At 35.3% G+C, this 22,454-nt stretch overlaps 1 protein-coding gene across 5 annotated transcripts; it reads left to right on the forward strand.

The window, feature by feature from the left end:
* The first annotated feature begins 126 nt into the window (after positions 1–126).
* TDRD12 (tudor domain containing 12) lies at positions 127–21,252 on the forward strand. 5 transcript variants are annotated; one of them, XM_032447150.1, is made up of 29 exons: positions 1,032–1,110; positions 2,767–2,819; positions 3,619–3,774; positions 4,077–4,213; positions 4,857–4,976; positions 5,911–5,966; positions 6,698–6,783; positions 7,211–7,409; positions 7,958–8,034; positions 8,381–8,485; positions 8,866–9,051; positions 9,684–9,837; positions 10,089–10,216; positions 10,592–10,783; positions 11,910–12,038; positions 12,483–12,600; positions 13,322–13,458; positions 13,545–13,750; positions 13,905–14,004; positions 14,389–14,576; positions 14,903–15,107; positions 15,238–15,330; positions 16,828–16,997; positions 17,981–18,102; positions 18,901–18,964; positions 19,585–19,698; positions 19,840–19,993; positions 20,067–20,153; positions 20,481–21,252. In XM_032447150.1, the coding sequence occupies exons 2-29, from the start codon at positions 2,799–2,801 to the stop codon at positions 20,733–20,735; spliced, it is 3,759 nt and encodes a 1,252-aa protein (XP_032303041.1). In that variant the 5' UTR covers positions 1,032–1,110; positions 2,767–2,798; the 3' UTR covers positions 20,736–21,252. The 5 variants fall into 5 exon arrangements, with proteins under 5 accessions (XP_032303044.1, XP_032303041.1, XP_015729414.1 ...); XM_015873928.2 differs by having other exon boundaries at positions 1,034–1,110; positions 20,087–20,153; positions 20,481–20,681; XM_032447151.1 differs by having other exon boundaries at positions 1,074–1,124.
* The last annotated feature ends 1,202 nt before the right edge of the window (positions 21,253–22,454 follow it).

Raw genomic sequence — 22,454 nt, forward strand, 5'->3', positions numbered from 1 at the left:
TGGTGAGAGGAAGAAGCAAAGAATGGATCCTGTGTTACCCTCTGACATGATTTGCAGCGCTTAGAGATTAACACCAGGCACTGTAATACTAGGTAGGTAAGAAGAAAAAGCATGCCTATCAGCATTGTTCTTATGCATAACACAAGTACCTTGGCTTCAGAGTTATTTAAATAAGTGATTCTGCAACGAGGTTAGATTTTTTCTGAACTTTTATGGTCCAGTATGTTCCTATAGGTTGTGTAAGTGTTGCTGCACGTCAAAAAGTAGTGACTTCAATACTAAACCTGCTTAAATGAATAGTCTGCCTCTCCTGATTGCCTCCTGGAACTTGTTTTTTACACTAGTAAAAGTGAACGGGTCCAGTAGGGGGAGCTTGAAGGCCAAACAACAACAAAAATAACAGAAAAGATACTACTTCGCTATAAAAATGAATATAACTGTCAAATAGGAACATAAATGTTCTACAATATACAGACAGTAAATATCTTGCGACATTAAGTTAAAAAGTGGTGGTTAAAACTGTGGAATTGAAATACTGAAGCACTTAAGAACAGATTGCTGCTTGTGGGGGGGACTGGATTCCAGCTGAGTGCTTCACCCTTGGGCTGCACAAAGACAAATCAGAGATGAGATGATAAATAATAATAAAGGCCTAGATGGAATGGTGAGTATACAGTAGTAGAATGATCATCATCAAAAAAGATGTAGGTGCTTTCTCAGAGATTGTGATGCTTTTCAGCGTAGCTAATACCAAGAGAGAAACACCGAGCGCAATCTCCCTCTGCCTCCACAAGTCTTTCAATACATGCTGTGCTTCAAACTGAGAAAGTCTGAGGGGAAACGAGACCCGTTGCAGGCCCAGGCAGCAACACCTGCCCCCTGCCAGCTGCTCTGAGGTCTCCTTCTATTTCCACAACACGTTATTTCCACTATAATGCGTTTAAAGAGCTGAAAACGAAGCACACCCCAGCCCTGACAACGCCTTCCCGCCTCCTCCCCCCGGTGCCTCAGTGAGGCGGAGCTGCGCATGCGCAGCCTGAGGGCACATCCGCCCTTATTGGTGAGCGCGGGAGGCGGCGGGATTTGTGCAGCGTCGTGGAGCTCTGTGTGGTGAGTGCTGAGGTGTGAGTGTTTGATGCAGCATTGTGTGCCTAAAGCTTTTATTTCTTTAAGGGAGAGTATAACTTTAAGGTACAATAAGGGAGAAAATGCTGTTTCTTATTGGAATTTGTTGTGTTGTGTGTTTTCTTGTGCTGGTGAGGTGCCTTTGTGAGATGGAGGAAGGTAGGGGCAGGGTGTTAGAACTTAGAGTGCTTGCATCAGACCCATGTTGTCTGAAGGGTGTCCTTCCACCTTTCCCTGTGTGCTTAAAGTAGCTGTTGCTGTAATCAAGTGTCTTTCTGAGGTGAATCCTGGAGTACTGTGTCCGGGTGTGGAGCCCTCCGTACAAAAAAGACATGGACATATTGGAGTGGGTCTAGAGGAGGAACACAAAGAAGATCAGAGGGCTGGAGCATGTTTCCTGTCAAGACAGGCTGAGGGAGTTGGGCTTGTTCAGCCTGGAGAAGAGAAGGCTGCAGGGTGACCTCATTCTTTCAATACCTGAAGGAACTTACTCCCAGGAGGGGAGTAAACTCTTTGAAAGGGCTGGACAATAGCAGGACACGGGGAAATGGTTTTAAGTTAAAAGAGGAAGATTTTAGGTTGGATGTCAGGGGAAGTTCTTCACTAGGAGAGTGGTTAGGCCCTGGAACAGGCTGCCCAGGGAGGTTGTGGATGCCCCGTCCTTGGAGGTGTTCAAGACCAGGTTGGATGGGGCCCTGGGCAACCTGATCTAGTGAAGGTGTATGTTTGGTGGCCCTGCCAGGCAGGGGGTTGGAACTACATGATCCTTGAGGTCCCTTCCAACCCGGGTCATTCAGTGATTCTGTGAATAGTGGTGTTGGATGGGTTGTGGTCGGGTGCAGGCCTTGGTGTCCTCTTAGTGATGGAGTGGCAGTTTATTAGGGGAACCAGACCTTTTCCTGTGTGTGTGTTGGCCTTAGTGACTTGATAGATCTCTTACAAGCTTTTATGCTTAGAGAGACATGAAGAAGTTAGGTTCCTTGTGTGTTATTGGCATCATATTTTAGCAGGAGTTACTGTATGAGCAGTTTTAGTGCTGGCTTGGCTTATCTTTCCTGAAATACTTTGTTAACTTACCTCAGTGTAAATTCTTTTAAGAAATAGGCTGAGCAGTGCTGTGGGGAGCAGTGTTGCAATGCACAAGTCTGTGAAAATAGAGTGTTGTCATGCAAAACCGTGACAAGTGTACATCATTTGATGTGGCGGGTGGTGTGTGTTGCTATTGTAATTCTGTTCGATGTGAGTGTTGTGTGAAATATAAGTAGCAATATGTGATATTTAAAACTGGCTGAGGATGGGACTCGTGTCTGTGTTTGCTTCTTTTTAGTAATGTTTGAGTTTCTTGCTGGTGTTGATGAGGGTGACCAGGTAGCTGTAGCAATCCTTTAACCAAAAGATTTGCTTTGGCCTTTGGGAGTAAAATAACAGCCTATAGACTGTAAGTAGTTTGAGGATAATAAATATAACTGATGTGGTAGCATAACAGAAAATCAGTATGTGAATAGGTGGATGGCAAATCTCAATTAGGTCTCTATGTAGTTAGAAGTCTTTTATTCATGTATATTTGTTGTATACTTCTTAGCTATGCTTCAAAACCAGTGAAAGCTTTAAAACAGTTAAACGTTTGTTGGTTTCTTACAGTAGTGTTGAAGAAGACTGAACAGCTGGGCGTTATGGAAGTCTTCGTATTACGAGTAAGCTGGGGTTTTTGAAAGCTAAGTTGGTTGGTGTTTATTTCAATGAAACTGGAAGTCAAATTTGCAAATAAGATGATGCTTTTATTTCTATTCAGTAGTCATTTCTTATACGTGTGCTGGGGATATATGTGGATTATATAGATTTTCTCACTCTTTTTGATTTTCTTTTTGTCTTGATTTCTAATGAAAAGTTAATAGGAATGCAGCTAAAATTTAAAATGGAAGGTATCCTGCATAATTTTAAATATAGCATCTACTGAATCCTGCAGGACATTGTGCAAAAACTTATTTTCCTCGAATGCTGTGTAACCTTATTATCTAAAAAAACTAGTATGTAAAATGCTTAAAGAAGTTGAGTGGAAGACTGTGGCCCTAATTTAAATGTTGTCTTATAGACCTTCTGAACCTGAAGAAAGTGTGTTGGCATCTGGTATTTTTTTGGCTGTTTGTTGTATGCTCCAGAAGTAATGTTCAAATAAAAAGCTTCTGTGATTGCAGTTAACTCATTATGTTCAGTTAACGAGCCTTTTAAATAATGCTACAACTTTTCAGGATGGATATGGTACTGTGGTACTAAAGAGTGCAAATTGAGACATCACTTATTGAGCAGAAGCTTTGATGCTTAAAGATGTTTTGTTACTAATATTCTGTTTGTTTAATATTCTCATAATTTTAACGTACCTCAGTAAGGACTGCATGTTATTTTTACATTCACTGCCCAGGTGTTCATAGAAGTATCCTGTCACTTCAGGAGGATGTGATACTCTTTGTTATTTTTGTTTGCCGTTCACACCAGATTGAAGATCCAGGCTGCTTTTGGGTTACTATGAAAGGATGTGGGCCTCATGTCGTTGAGGAAATAGAATATGAAAAGCTGAATGCAGAAATGAATCAATTCTATGACAAAGCTTATGAAGATGAAGTAAAGCCAATAACATTAGAAAAAAACCAGGTAAAATTATTGGTGTGTTTTACACATGAAAAGAAATAATGTGATATTTGCAGTGGTTTATTTGCACATCCAAGATATGTTAATTTTTTTAAATTGTTTTTTAAATTACTGCTATGAAATAGAAAATTGTATCAGTATAGGATATTTTTCTTATGTGTAGCTTCATAACTGTGTTAGCTGTAACGTTTACAGTTTACAAAGTAAATCTAGGGCTATACAGTAAGTACCATATTTTTGCCTCTAAGAAAATTAAGAGTAATTTATTCCATTTATGAGAACCTGTTCTCTTGTTTCTTTTTCAGCTTTGTGTGGTTTTCAGCGAGGAGCTGAAGTGCTGGTGTAGAGCGGTTGTTAAGTCTATCATGTACTGTGCAGACTATTATCAAATAGAATGTTTTCTAGTGGATTATGCAAAATATACTTTTGTTAAATCAAAGGAGTAAGTGTCTTTTTTTCAAGGCAGTACAGAAATTTATTTGGTTGATTAATGTATGTAAATATTGTGACTGTTTTTTCTAACTAAATACTAACAGGGCTCTGGTTTAATTGAAGTGACACCACAAAAAACTTCTACATTGTCATTGGGGATTTAAATATGGCAGTTATGATTGAAATGTGTGACTGCCAGTTAACATTACTGAAACTTACTTTCCTTTGTTAATGAGGGATTGATATTAAAAATAAAAACAAAATGCTACGTGTAAGGGATAACGGTGTAGCTTTCACTAGTGTCTTGACCAATATATAAATAATACCTTCTTTTTTAAGAGTAATGAGTACAAATGCAAGTAAGTATATTAATTTCTTCCTTAATAATTTTAGTAATATATTATTTCTTACTTAAGAGTAAGAATTGTCAAATGGTGTGTGCAGTGCCAGAAGACATATGTATGCTATCATGAAAAGACTTTAAACTGAGCTTTCTCTGCTAAATGGGAAGTGTGGAGTTTGACAGTAGGAGCCAAACATCTAGAAGAACTGTGTTGTCATATGTAGGATAATAAAAGAATGTCTTTGAAAAACCAGTGACTTTTGGACAATGTAATCTATAAAGTGAGATTATTTCTGTTTTTTCTTTTAAGTGTTCGAGTTGCAATGGAAAAATTTACACAAATCCCATTTAGAGCAAAAAAATGTAGATTGTATTGCACAAAGCCAGTGACATTGCGTGTCAACTTCTGTGAAGATACAGCAAAAATAGTGTAAGTAGATTTCAGTAGTTGTGTTCTTGTCACACACTTCTTAGATGTAAAATTTCATTCAAGAATAAAACGTTGTTTTGTTTGTTTGTTTTTTAAAGAGCAATTCATAAATAAAACTCTGTCCCGGAACATTTGGGATTTGTTTTCTCATCTATTTGAAACTTTTGATATTTGTCTAGAAACTGTAAGAAATTTTGATGTGTTTGGCAGTTTTTGCCCTTTGTTTACCATCCTAGGGCTGTGTTACTTGGTTGTTACTTGTTTGCTAACACATAAGCTTCTCTGCCAGCTCTTCCGTGTTCTTTAGTAGTCCAACAGGTGTTTTTTAAACACTTTGAAAGAAAATTAATGTTTTACTTACATACTCTGACAGAAAAAATAGTAGCTTAGTTTGGATAGGAACAGCATCTTGAGTGGGCTATTTTTGTGAATTATCAAGAGGTTAGTTGATAAGTAGAGAGGACCTGAGCATGTTTAATTGTTTTTAGTTTGAACCCTTATATTTTATATTTGCAGCTGCAGATGATGGCAATGACAGCTTAAGTTTTTGTAGCAGTCCTTTAAGTTTTTAGAATTTCAGTGTTTATAAAGTGCTCATTTTAAAATCGTTCAGTATTGATTTCAAGTAATTAATATGTTCTGTAAATGGATTCTTGCTTTATTTCTCATTATACTATTTTATTTCTAACTAGCTTGTTTTATGTTGGATGCGTCCATCATATATTGGCAAAGCAATATCCATTAATTTTCAAGTAATTTGTTACATCAAAACCAGAATTATATTCAAAGTATTAAGTTTCTGCTAATGTTTTTGTTAGATGTGTTTTTTGAGACTTAGCATGACTTACAGTTTTCTGTTGTACATGCCTCACTATTCAGATTACCATTTGAATTTGTGATGATGTGGGATAACTGGTTGTGTTTGTTTCCCTAGACCAGCCAAAAGATGGGATAATGCTGCTACGTGGTATTTTCAAAGTCTTCTGAAAGGTAAAAATCTCGTTGGAATCATAATTGGTACTTCTGTTTAGGGGGAAAATAACTTGGCAGAGAAACATAGTACTTGAATATATGTTTTGAATTTTCACTGAATTTTTAATAGAAATGAGTTGTATAGTTCTTTTTGTATGAATTGACTTAGCCAGAATTATATGTAGTTGTGCATCTCGAGTACTGAGGGCTTCCATTTTTCCATAAGCTGTGTCAGGTGTCTAAGTTGTGTCGTTCTCTGGGGCAGGCTGAATAAGGTAGCACAACTGTTTTAAATAGTGGCACATTTCTTTGTATTTAGCTTAATTCTTTGAATCAGCTTAAAAGCTGTCTTTGCTAGTTGTGTGGCAGGAACATAAAACATTAGCTCAGAAGAGAATGTTATACTTACATCATCAAATGGATTGTGCTCAAAGTAATTTCTATGGCACTATGCTTTGTTCATCTGAGGTTGGATTGTAAATACTTCTGGTGTGTGTCTGACTAGTATCTGTGGACCAGTCACTGGTCTGTTCCAACTCTTGCAAGTTTTCCTTCAGAGGTTGAGAAAAATGCCTTTCTAATGTTAAGATCTTATTGCTTAATTTGGTTCCTATTCCTTTTAAAAATCAAAACATTCGTACTCTTGAAATTAATAGATCACAATCATCTAATTGTTCTATTTTTTGAATGATTGAAAAATACTGCTAGTGAGGTGTTAATAGATCTCCTTGTTTATTGCTATATTTTAGCAACTACCCAAATCAAAGCGAAGTTATGTTCTGTGGAAGGTGATATATTTCATGTTATTCTTTATGTGACGGTAGAAGATGAAAAGGTAGGATACTTCTATATCTGTAAACCTGTTGGTACACAAATCATAATTTTGCAATTTTTAAGGCTGAAAAGCATTACTAATGAGTTTTGTCCTATGTCAGATACAGTTAGTGCTGTGTTATTTATTAAAGGTGTTTCAGTCATGTTAAAAATTGAAGTAATATTGTTACCCTCTTAATTATTATTACTATATTTTATTTTATAAAAAAGAAGCAAATATAAGAGACTAATATAAAAAAAAAGTTGACAAATAGGTTAAAAAAAAGTGAGTGCTAATATCAGTGTTAAAACCATGAAACATGAAATTACAGCTAATTAAAATCTCTTTCAAGAAGGTACTAGAAGATACAGCTTCCTTTCCTACTCTGTATTTATTCAAAAAGCAGTAATACTGCTCAAGTGTTAATACTTTAAATTTTTTTTTTTAGGTATGCATTAATGATGATCTTGTGTTAAAGAACTTTGCTCGTTTTGAGGAAGCTAGAGAGAATATTCCAAGTCCAGCAAAAGAACAAGATAACCTGACATCATTAAATATTGTTTCTCCTCCAGTAGAAATCATTAATCCAGCACTTGCTTTCAGGCCAGTGCGGTTGCAAGAGAACGTACCAAAGAATCTTGAAGCAGGTGGGAACAATATATGTTAGAAACATACAATATATAATATATCTTTAAGTGGATATATTGAACTTAAGCCTGCTGTCTCAGTGTGAATCCAGTAGTTGAATCAGACAACTCTGTTAACAAAAGATGTTTATGAGTTCACAGTCATCAAATCACCAGATGCAGGAATACTTCGAGGTGTTCTTTGTTTTGTATTGCGTGAGACAAAAACTGGGAGCGAGTTGTATTGGTGTTTGTTTGTTAATGTGCTTATAGCATTGGGTATTATTGAAATCAGTTGTTTGATGCAGTACTGTTGTTTTGCATTTGGATGGGTTTATTTTCAGCAGAAGTAGTTGTAAAACTGTAGGATTTACAGGTTGTGCTAATTGTAGTGATTCCAATCCATTAAAAGGTGTGCAACTTTCCATCCTCATGGAGGACTTTTTTTGTTTTTTTTACTATTAGCAAATAATACAAGAAACTAAACAAAAGCAGTGGTAGCTGTGGCTGTTAATAATAATAATGGATTTGTGTGTTCATATAACTTGAAAATTTCATCTTCTTCCCAGGTCATACTGTGTCCAGTTCCTCTCTTGAAAAAACATACAAAAGGTCAGACAAGGATCTGAATGAAAATAATGAATCTGTAAGTATTGTTTTGTAATAAATTGTCAAAGGTGAATTTGATTGAATGTACATCAGACGGATAAGGAATATTGTAGTCACCTGTCCAATTCTTCTGAATCACTTTTTTTTTTCCAGTTTTGCTGGGTATTGGAGGTGACAACCACTACAGAACTTAAAGAGAAACACCTAATTAAGAAAATTTTTTTGGGGGGGGGGAAATGGGAATCAGTATTGTTAGCAGTAAATGATTATCCTGCTCTGCTTCTCTAATATTCTGTGAATGGCCAGCTGAACTGTCTTCTACAGCTACTTGATGTTTTATTATGTATTGCCTTCAATACTGTATTCTACTTACATGATTCCAGAGATTTCAAAACCTTAGTGAAGAACGAAGCTTTGTCTTTCTTAGCAACAAAATTGAGCCAACTCCAGTTTTGGAAAAAGCACCACTTCATGATAGTCTGAAAAAGGTAACACCAACATTTGATTTTTATGCTGAATTTCTCCTAACAAGTGTATGGTGTTGTCACTTTATAAACTAAATATGTGACTATAGTGATACTTTATTTTGATTGAGGAATGTCTTAAGATATTTTTCATATGATGAAATAAACTTTTAAAGAGATGCTGACACAGATACTTGTAAGCATCATATAGGTTTCTACTGACGTATTAGCCATTATTCCCATTATTTTACTATAGTAATTTAACTCTTTTTTTTCATATTGTGCTGAGGATATTTATTGTGAAATGGATCAGAAAGCTCTTAAAATACTCCATGTTTTGTCTGCTTTTGTAAATATGTTAATGCACTGTTTTCACACGTAACTCTTAATATCTCATTCTTTAGGAACTTGCTCAGGATATGTTTTTAGGCCCTAACTTCACAGAATCTTACTGTTGGCCAGCAGTAGCTCGAGGATGTGATGTAGTTGCCATCTCCTATCAAGGAAATGACCCTTTCATATATATCCCACCAGTCCTTACTATCTTGCAAGTGGAAAGCTGCTACAAAGCCTTGCCAAAAAGGAATGGAGTACGTATGTGTTAAAGTACTATCAGATTTTCTCTTCTGAAGTGCTGATGCAGTATAATAATGCAAAAAATAGCAGATATCTAAAATGTATGTATCTAATGTGATCTTGAAGTTTGACAACTTATGTAAGTTTTCTGCATAAAAGCTTACAGAGTTGGACTTTGTGAATACAACAAAGACATAGTAAGCAATACTTAACAAGTGATTATTGCTGCGTCACTTTAAGTGTTTTCACTGAATTTGTATTTGTGTTAGCTTTTTAAAATACTGAAAATTGTTCTGTAACTTGTATTAGATCTCAGAATAGAGCTATTGAAGTTTTAAGGGTCTTCTGTGGAGGTGATGCAGTGCAAGCTAAGTAAGATCAGATGCTACTGCTATTAAATTTTTTTAGACTTTTTATGCTAGTTACTGCATGTGTCCTTCTTGTCTCAGGGTAGCCTGGCATGTGATTCCTTAGATCTGTAACATCTGCATTTATTAGATGATGCAGTACTGAAAGTTTTGTTTTGGAAATGCTTGAAGGCATGTTCTTCAGATTTTCTTTGCCCTAAATGTTGCAATAGTACAGTTCTAGATAAAAGTTGAGAACTGTAGGTAATACACTGTAATCTGTGTGTGTACCTATGTAGCCACTGGTGCTTATTTTATGTCCTGGTTGGAGGAAGGCACAGCTTGTTTTTGAGTTACTGAAAAAGTACAGCAGGTGCTCCAGGATGCTTCATCCAGTGTTGATAATACTTGGGAATAACAAAGAAGAAGCTGAAACGGCGAAAATCCAAGGATGTAAGAATATTTTTTTTATTTTCTTAATGATGCTTGAAAACACTGGGCTGTCTTAATGTCAGGAAATTGTGAAATAAGTAACTAAGTTACTAATTTATAGTATTATACTGTTTATTTAATGCTGTAACTCCATAGTGATATGTTTGAAGTTCAGTACTACTATTTAACAGTAAATTGTGTTAAGGCTGTTTTACTACTCTTTGAGGTTACAAATTAAAAATACTCATAGCTTTTTTTTCAATAACTTGTAGGTGAAATAATTGTGACTACACCATACAGCCTTCTGAGATTGTATGAATATCACATTTTAATGTTTTCTGGACTCAGCCATCTTATTTTGGATGAAATGGAGGTACTATTCTCTGAAGCTGCTGAACAGGTAAATAGGTTATGCATTCTGATGGTAAAATGCCTTTCACTTTTAGTGCCCCTAGCAGTCTTGAAGACAGTAGATGGCATTACAGATACCAGCTTTCTTCAGACGCTGTGGTAGTGTTGAGAAAAGACAAAGTAATTTAAATAAATAAAATGGAAATGTTATACATATTTCTGGTAGATTGAAACGCTGGAAAAATATAGTCGTACAGTCAGTTGTAGTGGAAATGCTAAGTCATGGCTTGGGATATGAAACTTGAGTCTTGTCGATGGTGGTTTTAGTTTAGTTTTTGACAGGAAGAGCAGGGTTCTTTCCACTTCTTTTACAGACTCATTGGTGGAATGGGCTAAGATTGTAAAGCTCTTCTTTGTTTTATAGGTTTTTGTTATACTGAATTACTACAAGAAAGGCCGCATTACTGAGGAATGGAAATATCCACCACGTCAAATTATTGCTGTTGGAACTCGGTGGAATAAACATGTAGGAAGTTTAATAAAGGAGTTCATGAATGATCCTTACATTGTGATAACAGCTTTGGAAGAAGCTTCCATTTTTGGAAATGTGCAACAGGTAAAAACTTGGAGGTGGTGTCGTTATTTGTTAACTAAGATATTCTGTTGTTTGTAGTGATCAGGCTCAATATATGTAGCTGCTGGGTTTTTTGTTTATTTGTTTTGACTGGATAGTGCTGGAATTGCAGTTCAGGTTGCTCAGGTGTAACCTCCCATGTATGAACTGAGGTGGTTCTTAGGAAACATACAAAATAATCTCTGCATTAGCTGAATGTGATTTAACTTTCTTTCTAGGGCTGAGGTGAAGATGTTCTCTCAACTATCCACTGTAATGCGTATGAGTCAGAATTTTATGTAAGCATTTGCAAATCATATATTTTGTGACAAAAAATAAATAAATAAATTAGAAAGTTCTTGCACTGTTTGAATTGTGAGTGACAGAACTACAAGGCAAATTTTCCTAAAATACAGCAACTAAAAAACAATTTCACTGTGAAATAATGTACAGTGAAGAACTTACGTTGCTAAATCTTAAGTCAAGAAGATATTAAGAGCTCTTAGATGCTTGTTAATTGCTGGAAAATCCGGTGGAGTCCTTAAAAATAATAATATAAAAGGTTTTAAGTACAACTTGAATTCTGTATCTAAAAATTATTTATAATTGAAAATTTTAAGAGACTTACAACATTAGGTATTTAAGTGCAGAAGAAGACGACAAATCCCTTCCTGTGAGAAGTCTAATAAATGGTTGAGCAGAACTGAAAATGTCAGTACTTTGATGCTTTATTTAATAGAAGTATTTCAGGGAGTGCAGCATGTGTTTTGAAGTATTAAGGTAATTTTTTTAGTGGTACTTGACAATGCTGAAGTTCAATTGAAAAATCGTTTAAAACAGAATGAATGAGAAATCACAGCTGTAACTTTAATGGAGTATTTTGTCAAATGCTTAAATATAGGTTATTAATTTTGATGTGAATATATTCTTCTGGAAGCTGTTGTAAATTTATCTCTGTGAGAATTGTATTTACTGTAAACTTAAGAGCAACCATTTACCTTTTCTATCATGATTTAGGCCATATTATGTAAGAATGCACAGCACTCAGTAAAAGGAAGAGTACGTTGTAAAATATGTATATGTGTATAGACTATATTAACTAGCACCCATCTTTTATCTCAATTTCTAGGTTGTGCAGCATTGTGTGAGCAGTGAGAGAATTGCTGTGTTACTCAAAATGATGGATTTTACCCCTAATAATCTTCAGAAGGTGCTGGTTTTCACGAATTCCATAGATGAAGTAGAAATAGTACATAAGGTAAAAACAAAGTACCTAAATTTGTGTGTGTTTTCTTTTGAATGTCTGAGGGTTAAATTTTGCACTCTTCACAAATGATACCACTGAAAAGAAAAAAAGGAGGGTGCTACAAATGTTCATGCTTTTAGAGAAAGTTTTTAGTAGTATTTGTATATACCAACTTTGCACGTTTTAAATGACATACAATAGAATGTTAAGTATTAAGTTCCACACAGCTGCCAACTTTTATAGTTTTTGCTTTGTGCAGGAAATAAGTAAACTTCATCTTCAGTATTTTTCATTTAAAGAACCTAAGAACTTCACTATTTTGCTCCTCTTTTTCTGCCTTGCCTTCAGTTCTTTACATTACTAAGGGTATGCCAGATACTACGATAAATTACTAAGAGTTTCTTAGAGCAGTTATTACTGTATTGGAAAAACGTACAGATTTTATTTTGTCATCAGGCACTGAAGAGAAATTCAATATTTGCCTTCAAAATACATAAAGAGATGGAGTTTAATATCAAGGGTTTCTTAGAACATTGGACAAAAAGCTACGGCAGCGGCAGTCGTGTTGTGTTAGGTGAGTATCATCTTGTTTTCTGGTTGTTTGTTTATTTATTCATGGTGACTTAATGTCCTCCGTCAAATAACTATGTTAAGTTCTCTTTGCTTTGCAAGGTCAATTCTGTCCAAATTACTTTATCTCTTTATTTGTTAGTGCTATGCCTATACTAACATTTTTTTCTCCTTATGAGAACCTCTAACACTTTGAGACCTTTCCTAGTTTCATGATCCTCTGCTAATGCAGAGGATATTTTCAGTTTGAAATTCAGAACCTCTGAAGTCATAGTATAATTATTTCCCTTATGCTTTGGTGGAGTTGCTTGCAATAGCAAAGACTCTTACCTGATCTTAAACATATTTTCTACCCTTTTATATTATAGAGCAAGAAGATTGACTTAATTGTACCTGATTCATAGGTTTATACAAAGATTAGCATTTCTGCATTACTGGAAATGTTTTCAGTCTTACTCTCGTGAAATATCTGTCTGTGTCCTATGGTATTTCTTCATTGATACTGCTACAAGATGCAGAGTTGAACTAGAGGTGATGTAGTACTGTGTTCCATATACTTCAGAAATGTTTACTGAAAAAATGCAGTATCTTATGAATCTGTATAGGGAAAAGACCTTACCTTTAAGTCAGTGGATGAGGAGGAGGAAGCAGCTATTGCAAGTAAGGCATGTGAAGCATTATGTCACAAGTATAGCAGTTGCCTTATGTATAAACCATGTGTTCAGTTCTGACAGATGACTGCATGCAGTTCTTGGAGATTACAGATGCATCTTGTGTGATACATTTCAGTTTTCCTTCTTCTCCAATAATCTTCGGTCGGCGTCTATACAGCATGTCTGACAACTTCTATAATGTGATAAAGGTTTGAATGAATCTTCAACAAATTAATATTCATGTGTGATAATTTAATAGTGGATAAATAAAAGCTGAAGAAACACGTATTTTTAGGATTCATCTGATCAAGACTGTCTACAGGCAAGGTCAGTCATAATGTTAACAGAAACCAGTGAGTGCCATACTGTTGGTATCCTGCGTTATTTGGAGCATGCTGAAGCTGACATTCCACCAGGACTGGCTGGGGTGCTAGAAGCTGAAGAAAAGAAGAAGTTTGCACGGCCGTTGTGCACCTACCTTAAAATGTTTGGGACTTGCAAGTAAGGAAATACTAAGTTATCTTAAAGCTCGTTATTCGTCCTTGCACAAATGTATGCCCTGAATAACGACTTAATCTAATTCCTTCATTAACTATCCTGTTGTGTACATCAGATCAGATTTTGCTCGTGTGTTTTGGTTTTTTTTATTATGTAGGAATAGAACGGTGTGTCCAGATCGTCATCAAATTAATTTACAAGTAGACATGCTCCAGAATATGCCATCTAAACCTATACAGACTTCTGGATATGTGACTGTAAGTTGTTTTTATTTGTCCCAGATAGTAAGAAGGCAGGTCTTAAATAGCTGCATCAGCATAGTACTTTTTTTTTTTTTTTTTTCCAAATTACATGAATACTGTTATAATATGTGTATTGTAGTTAAGGAATTTTTTGTTCAGCTTTTTTTGGTCTGTTGAAGGGGTTGCAGCATCAAGTGTGCCAGATTTTATCTTTAGTTTGAACTGAACTTGTTTTGCAGGTAATTCAGATTTACTTCTGTGTTGATAATGATGAGGTTTTTATCCTAACTTTCAATGCAAAGGGGGTTTATGTTTTATTTACTACTATATATTTATATCATGTATCTCATTATTTCAGAAACACTCTTCCCTGCCCCCCAATTTATTTTTTGCTTTCAGGTACTGCCTCTCCATATTGTAAATGCAACAAACTACTTTGGTCGTATAGTAGATAAACATGAGGACCAATATACCATTCTTGCTGAAGAAATCAATGAGTATTTTAAGGAAACGAGCAATAGAGTTGCTGTTCAAAAGGTAGAGAAGCTAGCTTTGTATGGATTCTGTGAGGAAACAGTCTTTCACAGGTAAATATGTTTAATTTTTTACTTATTCATGTATACTTTTTATATATATTTAAAGAAAAGATCAGTGTTTGATTTAAAAAGAGAACAACCTCTGTCTCCACACCATGTTCCAAAGACAAGAAATAAATGCAATACAGATCAGTCTTTGTTTTAAAGAAACTTCAAAAAAAAAAGTTTGTCAAGTGAAAAATACAAATATGTATTTGTTATTATAAACATTATAGTTTAATGTTTTAATCTGAATCTTCCACTTTTTGTTAAAAGTACTTGAAGCATTCTTAACGGATGAGATGAATATTAATTCTGTTTTCTTCCACTGTGTGAAGGGTTCAGGTGGTAGAGACTTCTTCAAAAGAAGAAGAAAATTTTAACATCAAAATTGAGTACATAGATGAAGGCAGGACCAGTCAAGTTCAAAGCTCTCAGCTTCTTCACTTACCTGCAAGATTTCAGCATCTGCCACCTCAGGCTGTGGAATTTGTAGTTTGTAGAGTTAAACCCATTGATAATGACACAGAATGGAACCCAAGGGTAATAGTCATTGGTTTCTTTATAGTATTTTCCTGAAGTTCTTTAATTTGTGTGTTTATTTTCTATAAGAAAAATTTATGTTGCCAATTTATGTTGCTTTACATTTCAAAGACGGTTTTGTTTTCCCCAGGTAACTCATCGTATTCGTAAGAAAATTGAAAGAAAACCTCATGAAGCAAAGGTAGTGCTTACTTTAGGAAATACAGTATGGATTGACCCAATGGTACGTGTGGTATTGTTGAGTTGCATGTTTCTAGCAATACTCCTTTATAGCAAGAACATTCGTTCATACCTGGCTTTCTGTTGGTACCTGTTTTGATTTTAATTAGTGTTATTTGTGTGTGACTGAGAACTAAAATAGACTGCTGAAAGGCTGTATACTCTCTATTACTGGATGTACTAAGAAGCCAATTGGATACCTTGTCCAGGTGGATATACTCTGAGGTTGTTTCCGAGTACCTAAGACCTCTTATACCTTAGTTTATTCTGGTTATATTTCTAATCCTTTACTGTCTCTTCTGGTTCTTGTACCGGTTAGGAGTGGGACTAAAGGGAAGGTGCCACTTGTTTCACACTAGGAATGATTGATGATTGTTTAACTAGTTGTATTATGATTTTGTTTTTATTCCATGATAAATTTGCTGATTGCTTTCAGATTTAATGATCTTTTTGCGTTAATTTTTTTTTTTTTTGCTTTCAACCCTGTAGCCAGTTTTATTGTTTTGGTTTTTTTTTCTGCAGTTTAGAACAAGCTTTTAAATGTTTTTTGCATTAATTTTTTTTCATCAGGGTAGGAAGAATGAGAGCTCTTGTTTCTGTATTGTTTTTACACTCCTACTTACATCTGGATGATTTCTTGGTCTTGTGGAAAACTAATGGGCAGTGTTGTGTGCATTTTTCATAAATGGAACTTTTTGTTAACATCCAGAATCATTCCCATAACAATCAATTGGATATAACGACTGCAGTACTGACATAGAAGAAAAATAGAAAAATCAGATGCCTTTCATACCTTTACTAATGGCATAAATAAATTTGTTGTGTCAAAAATAACTTTAAGAGCTGGGATTTCCATTAATTGCTATCAAACATTGCTCAGAAGGTGTAGAATCTTTTTTACAGTCGGGAGTTGATGAGGCATCCTCAGATCATTTTGATGAGCCAAGTAAAGCACACGTGATCATGAGGCATTTTTTCTGTTCTGGTTCTGCTCAAGAGGACATGAGGCTGTTCCTCCACTTTAAAATGTGTTGTGCTTTGTTTTCCTGTCCATTCAATGAACTGAAAAATAGAATGGAAAGAGAAAATTATTTGCAAATATTTTACCTCAGTACTTCCTTTCTGGTATGGCACCTCAACTTTTCCTCTTGATTTCTAGCTGTTGCTTTTTTTCCAGTCCATAAACTGAGGGACCTAGTGAAGTAGTTATAACTGTATGGTATATATTTTGGTTGTAATTTCTGGAATCGGTTCAAGAATTGTCCTACTTATTTACTTAGGTTGATTCTTCTAGATGGAGTAACTATTGGTTATTTGAGCACTTACTACAATTTAAAAAATGCTGGTATTTTGAGAACAGTTAAATATTAGCAAGTTATTCAAGGTTCAAAAAAATCAGAAGTAAATGGGCAGATATCTAATGTTTTTCATCTAAAGAATAGCTTAGAGTTGGAGAGATGCAATCTGAGCTGTGTTCATGTGGTACACTTTCTAATTCAAGGTCCGGGTTACCAGGCTTTCAGATTTGAAGATGTATGTCAATGAATACAGCGTGCGATCTGAGATTTTGTCTACGGGTCTGGGAACTGATAATCCAGAACATATATTGCAACTTCAGAAGTTGTGTGAGCACATGAAGGTATCAAGTCACACAAAGGATTTGGAGCCTTTGTGAGTGTTTCCAAATTATTTTCAGCTCTTGTTTTACTAGGGAAATAACTGGATATTTACATTATTCTTTGTAGAGTATGATTTTTATTTAAACAGACAATATTGTTTGTGATATTTGCTCTCATAATTAGGGCAGTACTCTTTAATGAATGGGGTTACATGATGTTTTCTATAGCAACAGCTCTGTGCACATTGCTGTTTAAAAAGAAATTCTTAACTGAGTAAATATGTGGTGTGGAAGGGCACAACTTTTGTGGTCTGTCAAGGATTCCAAGGTTTTCCATTTAAAATGCATACAATGAAGGCATACATAGTTGTGGTTTAATCTGGCAGGTGGCTAAGCACTGCGCGGCCTTTTGCTTTGTTTCCCCCCACCCAATGTGCTGAGATGAAGCTATTTACTAAGATAGAGAAAAGGAAAAGGGTAGTTATGGTGTGTGTGTATGTATAAATGTATATGGTTAGCCATGCATCAGCAGTTGCTCACCAGCCCCTGACAGATGCCAAGCTAGCTCCCCCAAGCAACAGGAGAGTGAGAGATGAACTCCTCCTTCCTCTCCCAGCCCCCTTCAGAACTCCTGGATAATGTCATATGCTATGGAATATCCCTATGGCTGGTTTAAGTCAACTGTCAGAGTTCTGTTTCCTCCCAACTCCTTGGGCCCTTTGCTGCAGATGATCTTGGCTCTGTAAAATGCTGCTCAGCAGTAACTATAAACATTGGTGTTTTATCATCATTTTTGTCATACAATCAAAACAGCATTGTACCAAATACTGAAGAAGTCAATTAAATCCCTGATAAAATTAAGACAACAATTTGGCTGGTTGGTTTCTGTGTGGAAATGCATTTAGAAGTTTTGCACTATTTTTTGTTTACGTTAAAATTAAAAACTTAAATAGAATTTCCAATTCTCATTAGGAATCCTTTGAATATTTAATGTTTTTAAACATTTCATTTTAAAAGTATGTCTTCTTGTATTCAGAAGCATAAAGGAGGATGCAGCTAGTCCCGAGAATGTCTCTGAACTGCAGAGCTTGTCCTTACTGGGAAATTCTTCAGAAAACTGTAATTCTTCTGAAGTGATTATAGGAAATCATCCGTGTGGTAAGCATTCTCATAATTTTCTGAAAACTTGTAAGATCTGCAGTCAAGTAAAGCACCTAGATGGACTTTTCAGTTAACAGTGCAGATTTCTGAGTACCCAGCGCAGTACTGCATAGCTCACATTTAGAGTAGTCACAAATACCTCCTAGTGAGCAGTTTGAAGATGCTGTGCAAATAAGCCGTGCTGGGATAGCTGTTCTACTGTTTGGGGAATTCAGTGTCCTTGAAATACTGAGAATTCTTTAGCTCTGGTATGTGGAAGCAAGAAATTCTAACTACCAAGGAGAGAATGAACATTTGGCTGTCAAAAGCCATAGCATTGAAAGAAATTCTACTGGAATATCCAAGGTGAATAACAGCATTGTTCACTGAAAGGTCTGACTTTTAATATCTAGATCTAGGATGGCAAAATACAGCTTTTCCTTTTAATCTAATGTTCAAAGACTTGGCATTCAGTCTGCAGAGGACTAAAAGCGCATGGCTTGATGTTAGACGTGGAAGAGAACAGAGAATGATCTGACTTAAGTTGAAATCTCAGTTTGGAGAGATGAGGGTTGAGTAATGGAATGGGGGGGGTTGGGGGGAAGAAAAAATCACAAGGTCCCGGAATGTTTATTGTAGATTATTTATACTTTATTTTCCGTCTGGTATGTGGTAAAGTGACAGAAATGCCACGTTTTGAACTGTGAGTAACCTGATTGTTAGCAAATTATTTTTGTAGTGTTACTGGGGTACTCTGGCAGTAAATGGTTTGTATAGGTAAGTATAAAATATCTTCCTGCATTTCATATTTTTTAGATGGTATTGCTCAAACTAAGGAAGCAGAGGAAGCAGGAGACTCTTCACTGGATCAGCAGAAATGGTAAAAAAAAAAAATATTCAGTCATGCTTTCCTTTAATTGTGAACTGCCAAACTGGGCAGTTATCCTTGTTGAGATTATCTATTTACAGGTGGTGTTACAGGTATTGGTATTGCATGAGATGAGTTGGTTTTGTCTTTCTCTTTGATGTGTTAATGTTCTTTAAAAAAAAACGAAAAACAAGAAAAGCACTTAAGTAGAATAACGTAAATGTCTTCAACAGGAAATTATGGCCCATTTTATAATTTTTTCAATTAATTCCTTATCCTTATTTCTTTGTAGATAGAACAGTGTGTAGTAATTCACAGTTTCAAGATTGGGCTATGGTACTGTTCTTACATGAGGCAGTATGGTTTATACCTCTGGATACTGCAGCTAATGGAGTGTCTCCTGACTTGAACTATAATAATGTGCTGCTTCGAGGACTGAGATGGCAGTGCTGTTGTATCAGACTGGGCTGGCGTCCTGACATGCTTTCCTGTCACTGTTATTCAGTCAGACTGTTAGGGTTTGAATAAGCATACAGGTGCTGTTTGTTGGCATCCTAATGTGAGAATCTTGGCTGTACTTAAGACAGCTTATTTTCTGTTTTTGGACTAACTCCAATTAAACTTTATTATAGTTTCTATCCAGAAATAAAATGGTTTGAAAATGAAGAGGCTGTTACAGTGAAGGTTCAAATAGCAAGGATAGATGACTATAAATGTGAATTCTTGAAGGAGAAGGTAATTTTCAGGTATGTTTAAGATAATTAAGCATAATAAACACAAAGTTTAGCTATTAGCTTGCATTTAATATATATATATGTGTGTGTGTGTATATATATGTATATATATATTTTTTTTTTTTTAAATTATTTTTATTTTTTTTAATATAGTGCTTGCTCAGAAGGCAAATTTTACTTGGCTGATATGGAGTTGTGTCAGTGTATACTTACAGAGAAGTCTATGTGTGTGATTAAGGATAAAGAGGCTGTTATTGTCCTCAGAAAAGAGAAAAGAGGAGCATGGTGCAAGTTACTAAAGAACAAGGTGAAGTGGAAATTAACTTGAGAATTACTGAATGTTCCCAACATACTGTCTGTGTTTAATTCAGGTATTTCAGACTGTGTTTTTTATTAACAGAATCCTCACGTGTCTTTTGACTTTGAATACTGGGAAGATTTTGAAGACAAAAGCCCTTTTCCAGTTGGTAAGGATTGAACAAATAAGTGCTTATTGTACATGAAATAATTTGCATCTGGATTTATTACCTACATTTATTTAAAGTACTGATATATATTTAAAGTACTTCATATATTTAACTCTTGTTCATCTCTGAAAACATATGAGAGAACCTCTACTAGCAAACCACAGGGTTGTTTTTTTTTCTGTCAGAGTAGCTTAGAAAGAAAGCATTTCAGTCCATTGTCCTATGGTATTTTGGTCCAGTGTGTAGCCTGAAATACTTCTTATACTTGTTTTGAAGCTCTTGGTTTTTCTTGCTTTATGAATATTGTGCTCTGTTAATTACTTCTAGGTACTAAAAAGCTGCACTGCGCTGCTGCAGAGATGGAAGAACTGGCTGACTCTTCGGAAGACAGCGATGCAGAAAGTGATGAGTAATTGGGAGATGTGTCTATTTTTGTTACGGTTAATATTGGAAAGTAGTATCTATTGCATGAGAATTACTCCCAAAATTGAAGGAACTAAACATATAGATTGCAGAATTGACTTTAATTTTAGGAGGAAGACTTTGCTTACTTGGTTTCTAAGCATCTGGAGAAATACTTGATAACTTGACATATATGTTTTCCTGTGTCTTCACTTCAGAACTGTTGACTTTAATGATTTCGTGCAAATATGTACATGTATTTAAATTCATTAAAGAGCTACTGATTTACTTTTCTGAGTTTGTCATGATAGCAGTAGGTAATTTTTTGGAGTTTAACAAGTTCTGTTGATTGTTTCTACTATAAATCTTTGTATGCATACAGCATCAGCTTTGTAACTGCCTGTTTGTCAGTTCTGCATGTAAAAATTCAAATGGCACTCTTACTTTGACTGGAAATACTTTGACATGTTATAAAATACATGAATAGAATATTCAGTGTTTATTTTCAATTTCATATTTCTACTTCTCCTAAATTCTTCCCCTTATTTCATGTTCTGTCACTTACCTGAAATTCTTGTTTCATCTGTGGTCTTGTCTACCTATCCCAAGGGCTTTGCAATTTCATATGTAATTTTTCAGTAGTTTTTCACTGTTAGGTTTGAGCACATTTAAAAAATAAATAAAGAAAGGAATCTCACAGTGAAGTAGTAATGTAATAGCTATTCATCATACATAAAACCGGTACTCTTTTCCTCTGCAGGTCTTCAAAACATGTTTGTTTCTCCAGTGGGACTGTATGATGACTTAGGATAGGAACTTTACAGATTTATTTTGAGAACCTTAAATTTTGCTTTTTTACTGAGGAAGAATTTACTTGCTACTTGGCGCTTTGTCTTCTGAGAAACTTCAGGGTGCCCTTGATAGTATCTTTGAGACTGACATTTCAATATGCTTAAAGATTTCTGAATACTTAAGAATACTCTTTATGTCAAAGGAAAACTAGCATGTGACAATAGTTTGTGGTAACAACAATGACATGTTATTAAGCAACACATTGTTTAAACACTTGCAATACTGCTGGAAATCTGTTTACAGTTGAGCTTAGTTTATAGTCTTTGCCTGTGTTCAGGAGACTGTCAAATGATTACATTAAAATAGCGATGGGACAGGAGGTTTTCCTTCTTTGTGCATTTTGTCCTTCTCTGACTTGTCTGGTATCTAAATACAGTGTAAGATGGTTATTTAATAGACTTTGTAAATTATATCTAATGTGGGGTTTTTTTTGTTTTTTTTTTTAATGTTTTTTTAACAGTGGGGCACCCTACTTCAGGTAAAAGCAGAAGCTGCCTGTAGCCCTGCATTCTCAACAGGTACCAAGAGGCAGTATCTGAAAAGCAATGTAAAGTACATAGCATTGAATTTCAGAGATGCTATTTTGGCTTCCATAAATTTCTGATCAAGATTTTCATGAGGATGGGGTTCTCTCTAGACTTAAACTTACCGTTTCTTGAGCTATGTCAATTCCTAATGTTTCTCCTGCACTTAGGAACTCTGTAGTATTAAATACTTTCTTCTGTGTTTTGAAGCCATCCCTGCTCTGTGGTCTTGATGTCCTGTACCCTCAAGATGCAACAGGAACAAATACCTTGTTTTTCCTGCATTTTTGTAAAGTAAGATGCAGGGCTTCTGTCATCATTTTCCTCTCCACCCCCAATCAGGTATGTTTTTTAGCCTTGAAAGTGATAGTAGATTGAGTCATTATTATTAATAATAATAATTCTATTTTGTGCTTTTCTGAACTTTATAGCTCTTTCATTTGAAGTTATATTTTGTCAACTGGGAGGAGCAGTAGTAGCAGTAGTAACAGTGTGAGTAGGACGAAACAGCATTTGGTAAGTA

The sequence above is a fragment of the Coturnix japonica genome, chromosome 11 (assembly GCF_001577835.2).
Source record: "Coturnix japonica isolate 7356 chromosome 11, Coturnix japonica 2.1, whole genome shotgun sequence".
NCBI classification, from domain to species: Eukaryota; Metazoa; Chordata; class Aves; order Galliformes; family Phasianidae; genus Coturnix; species Coturnix japonica.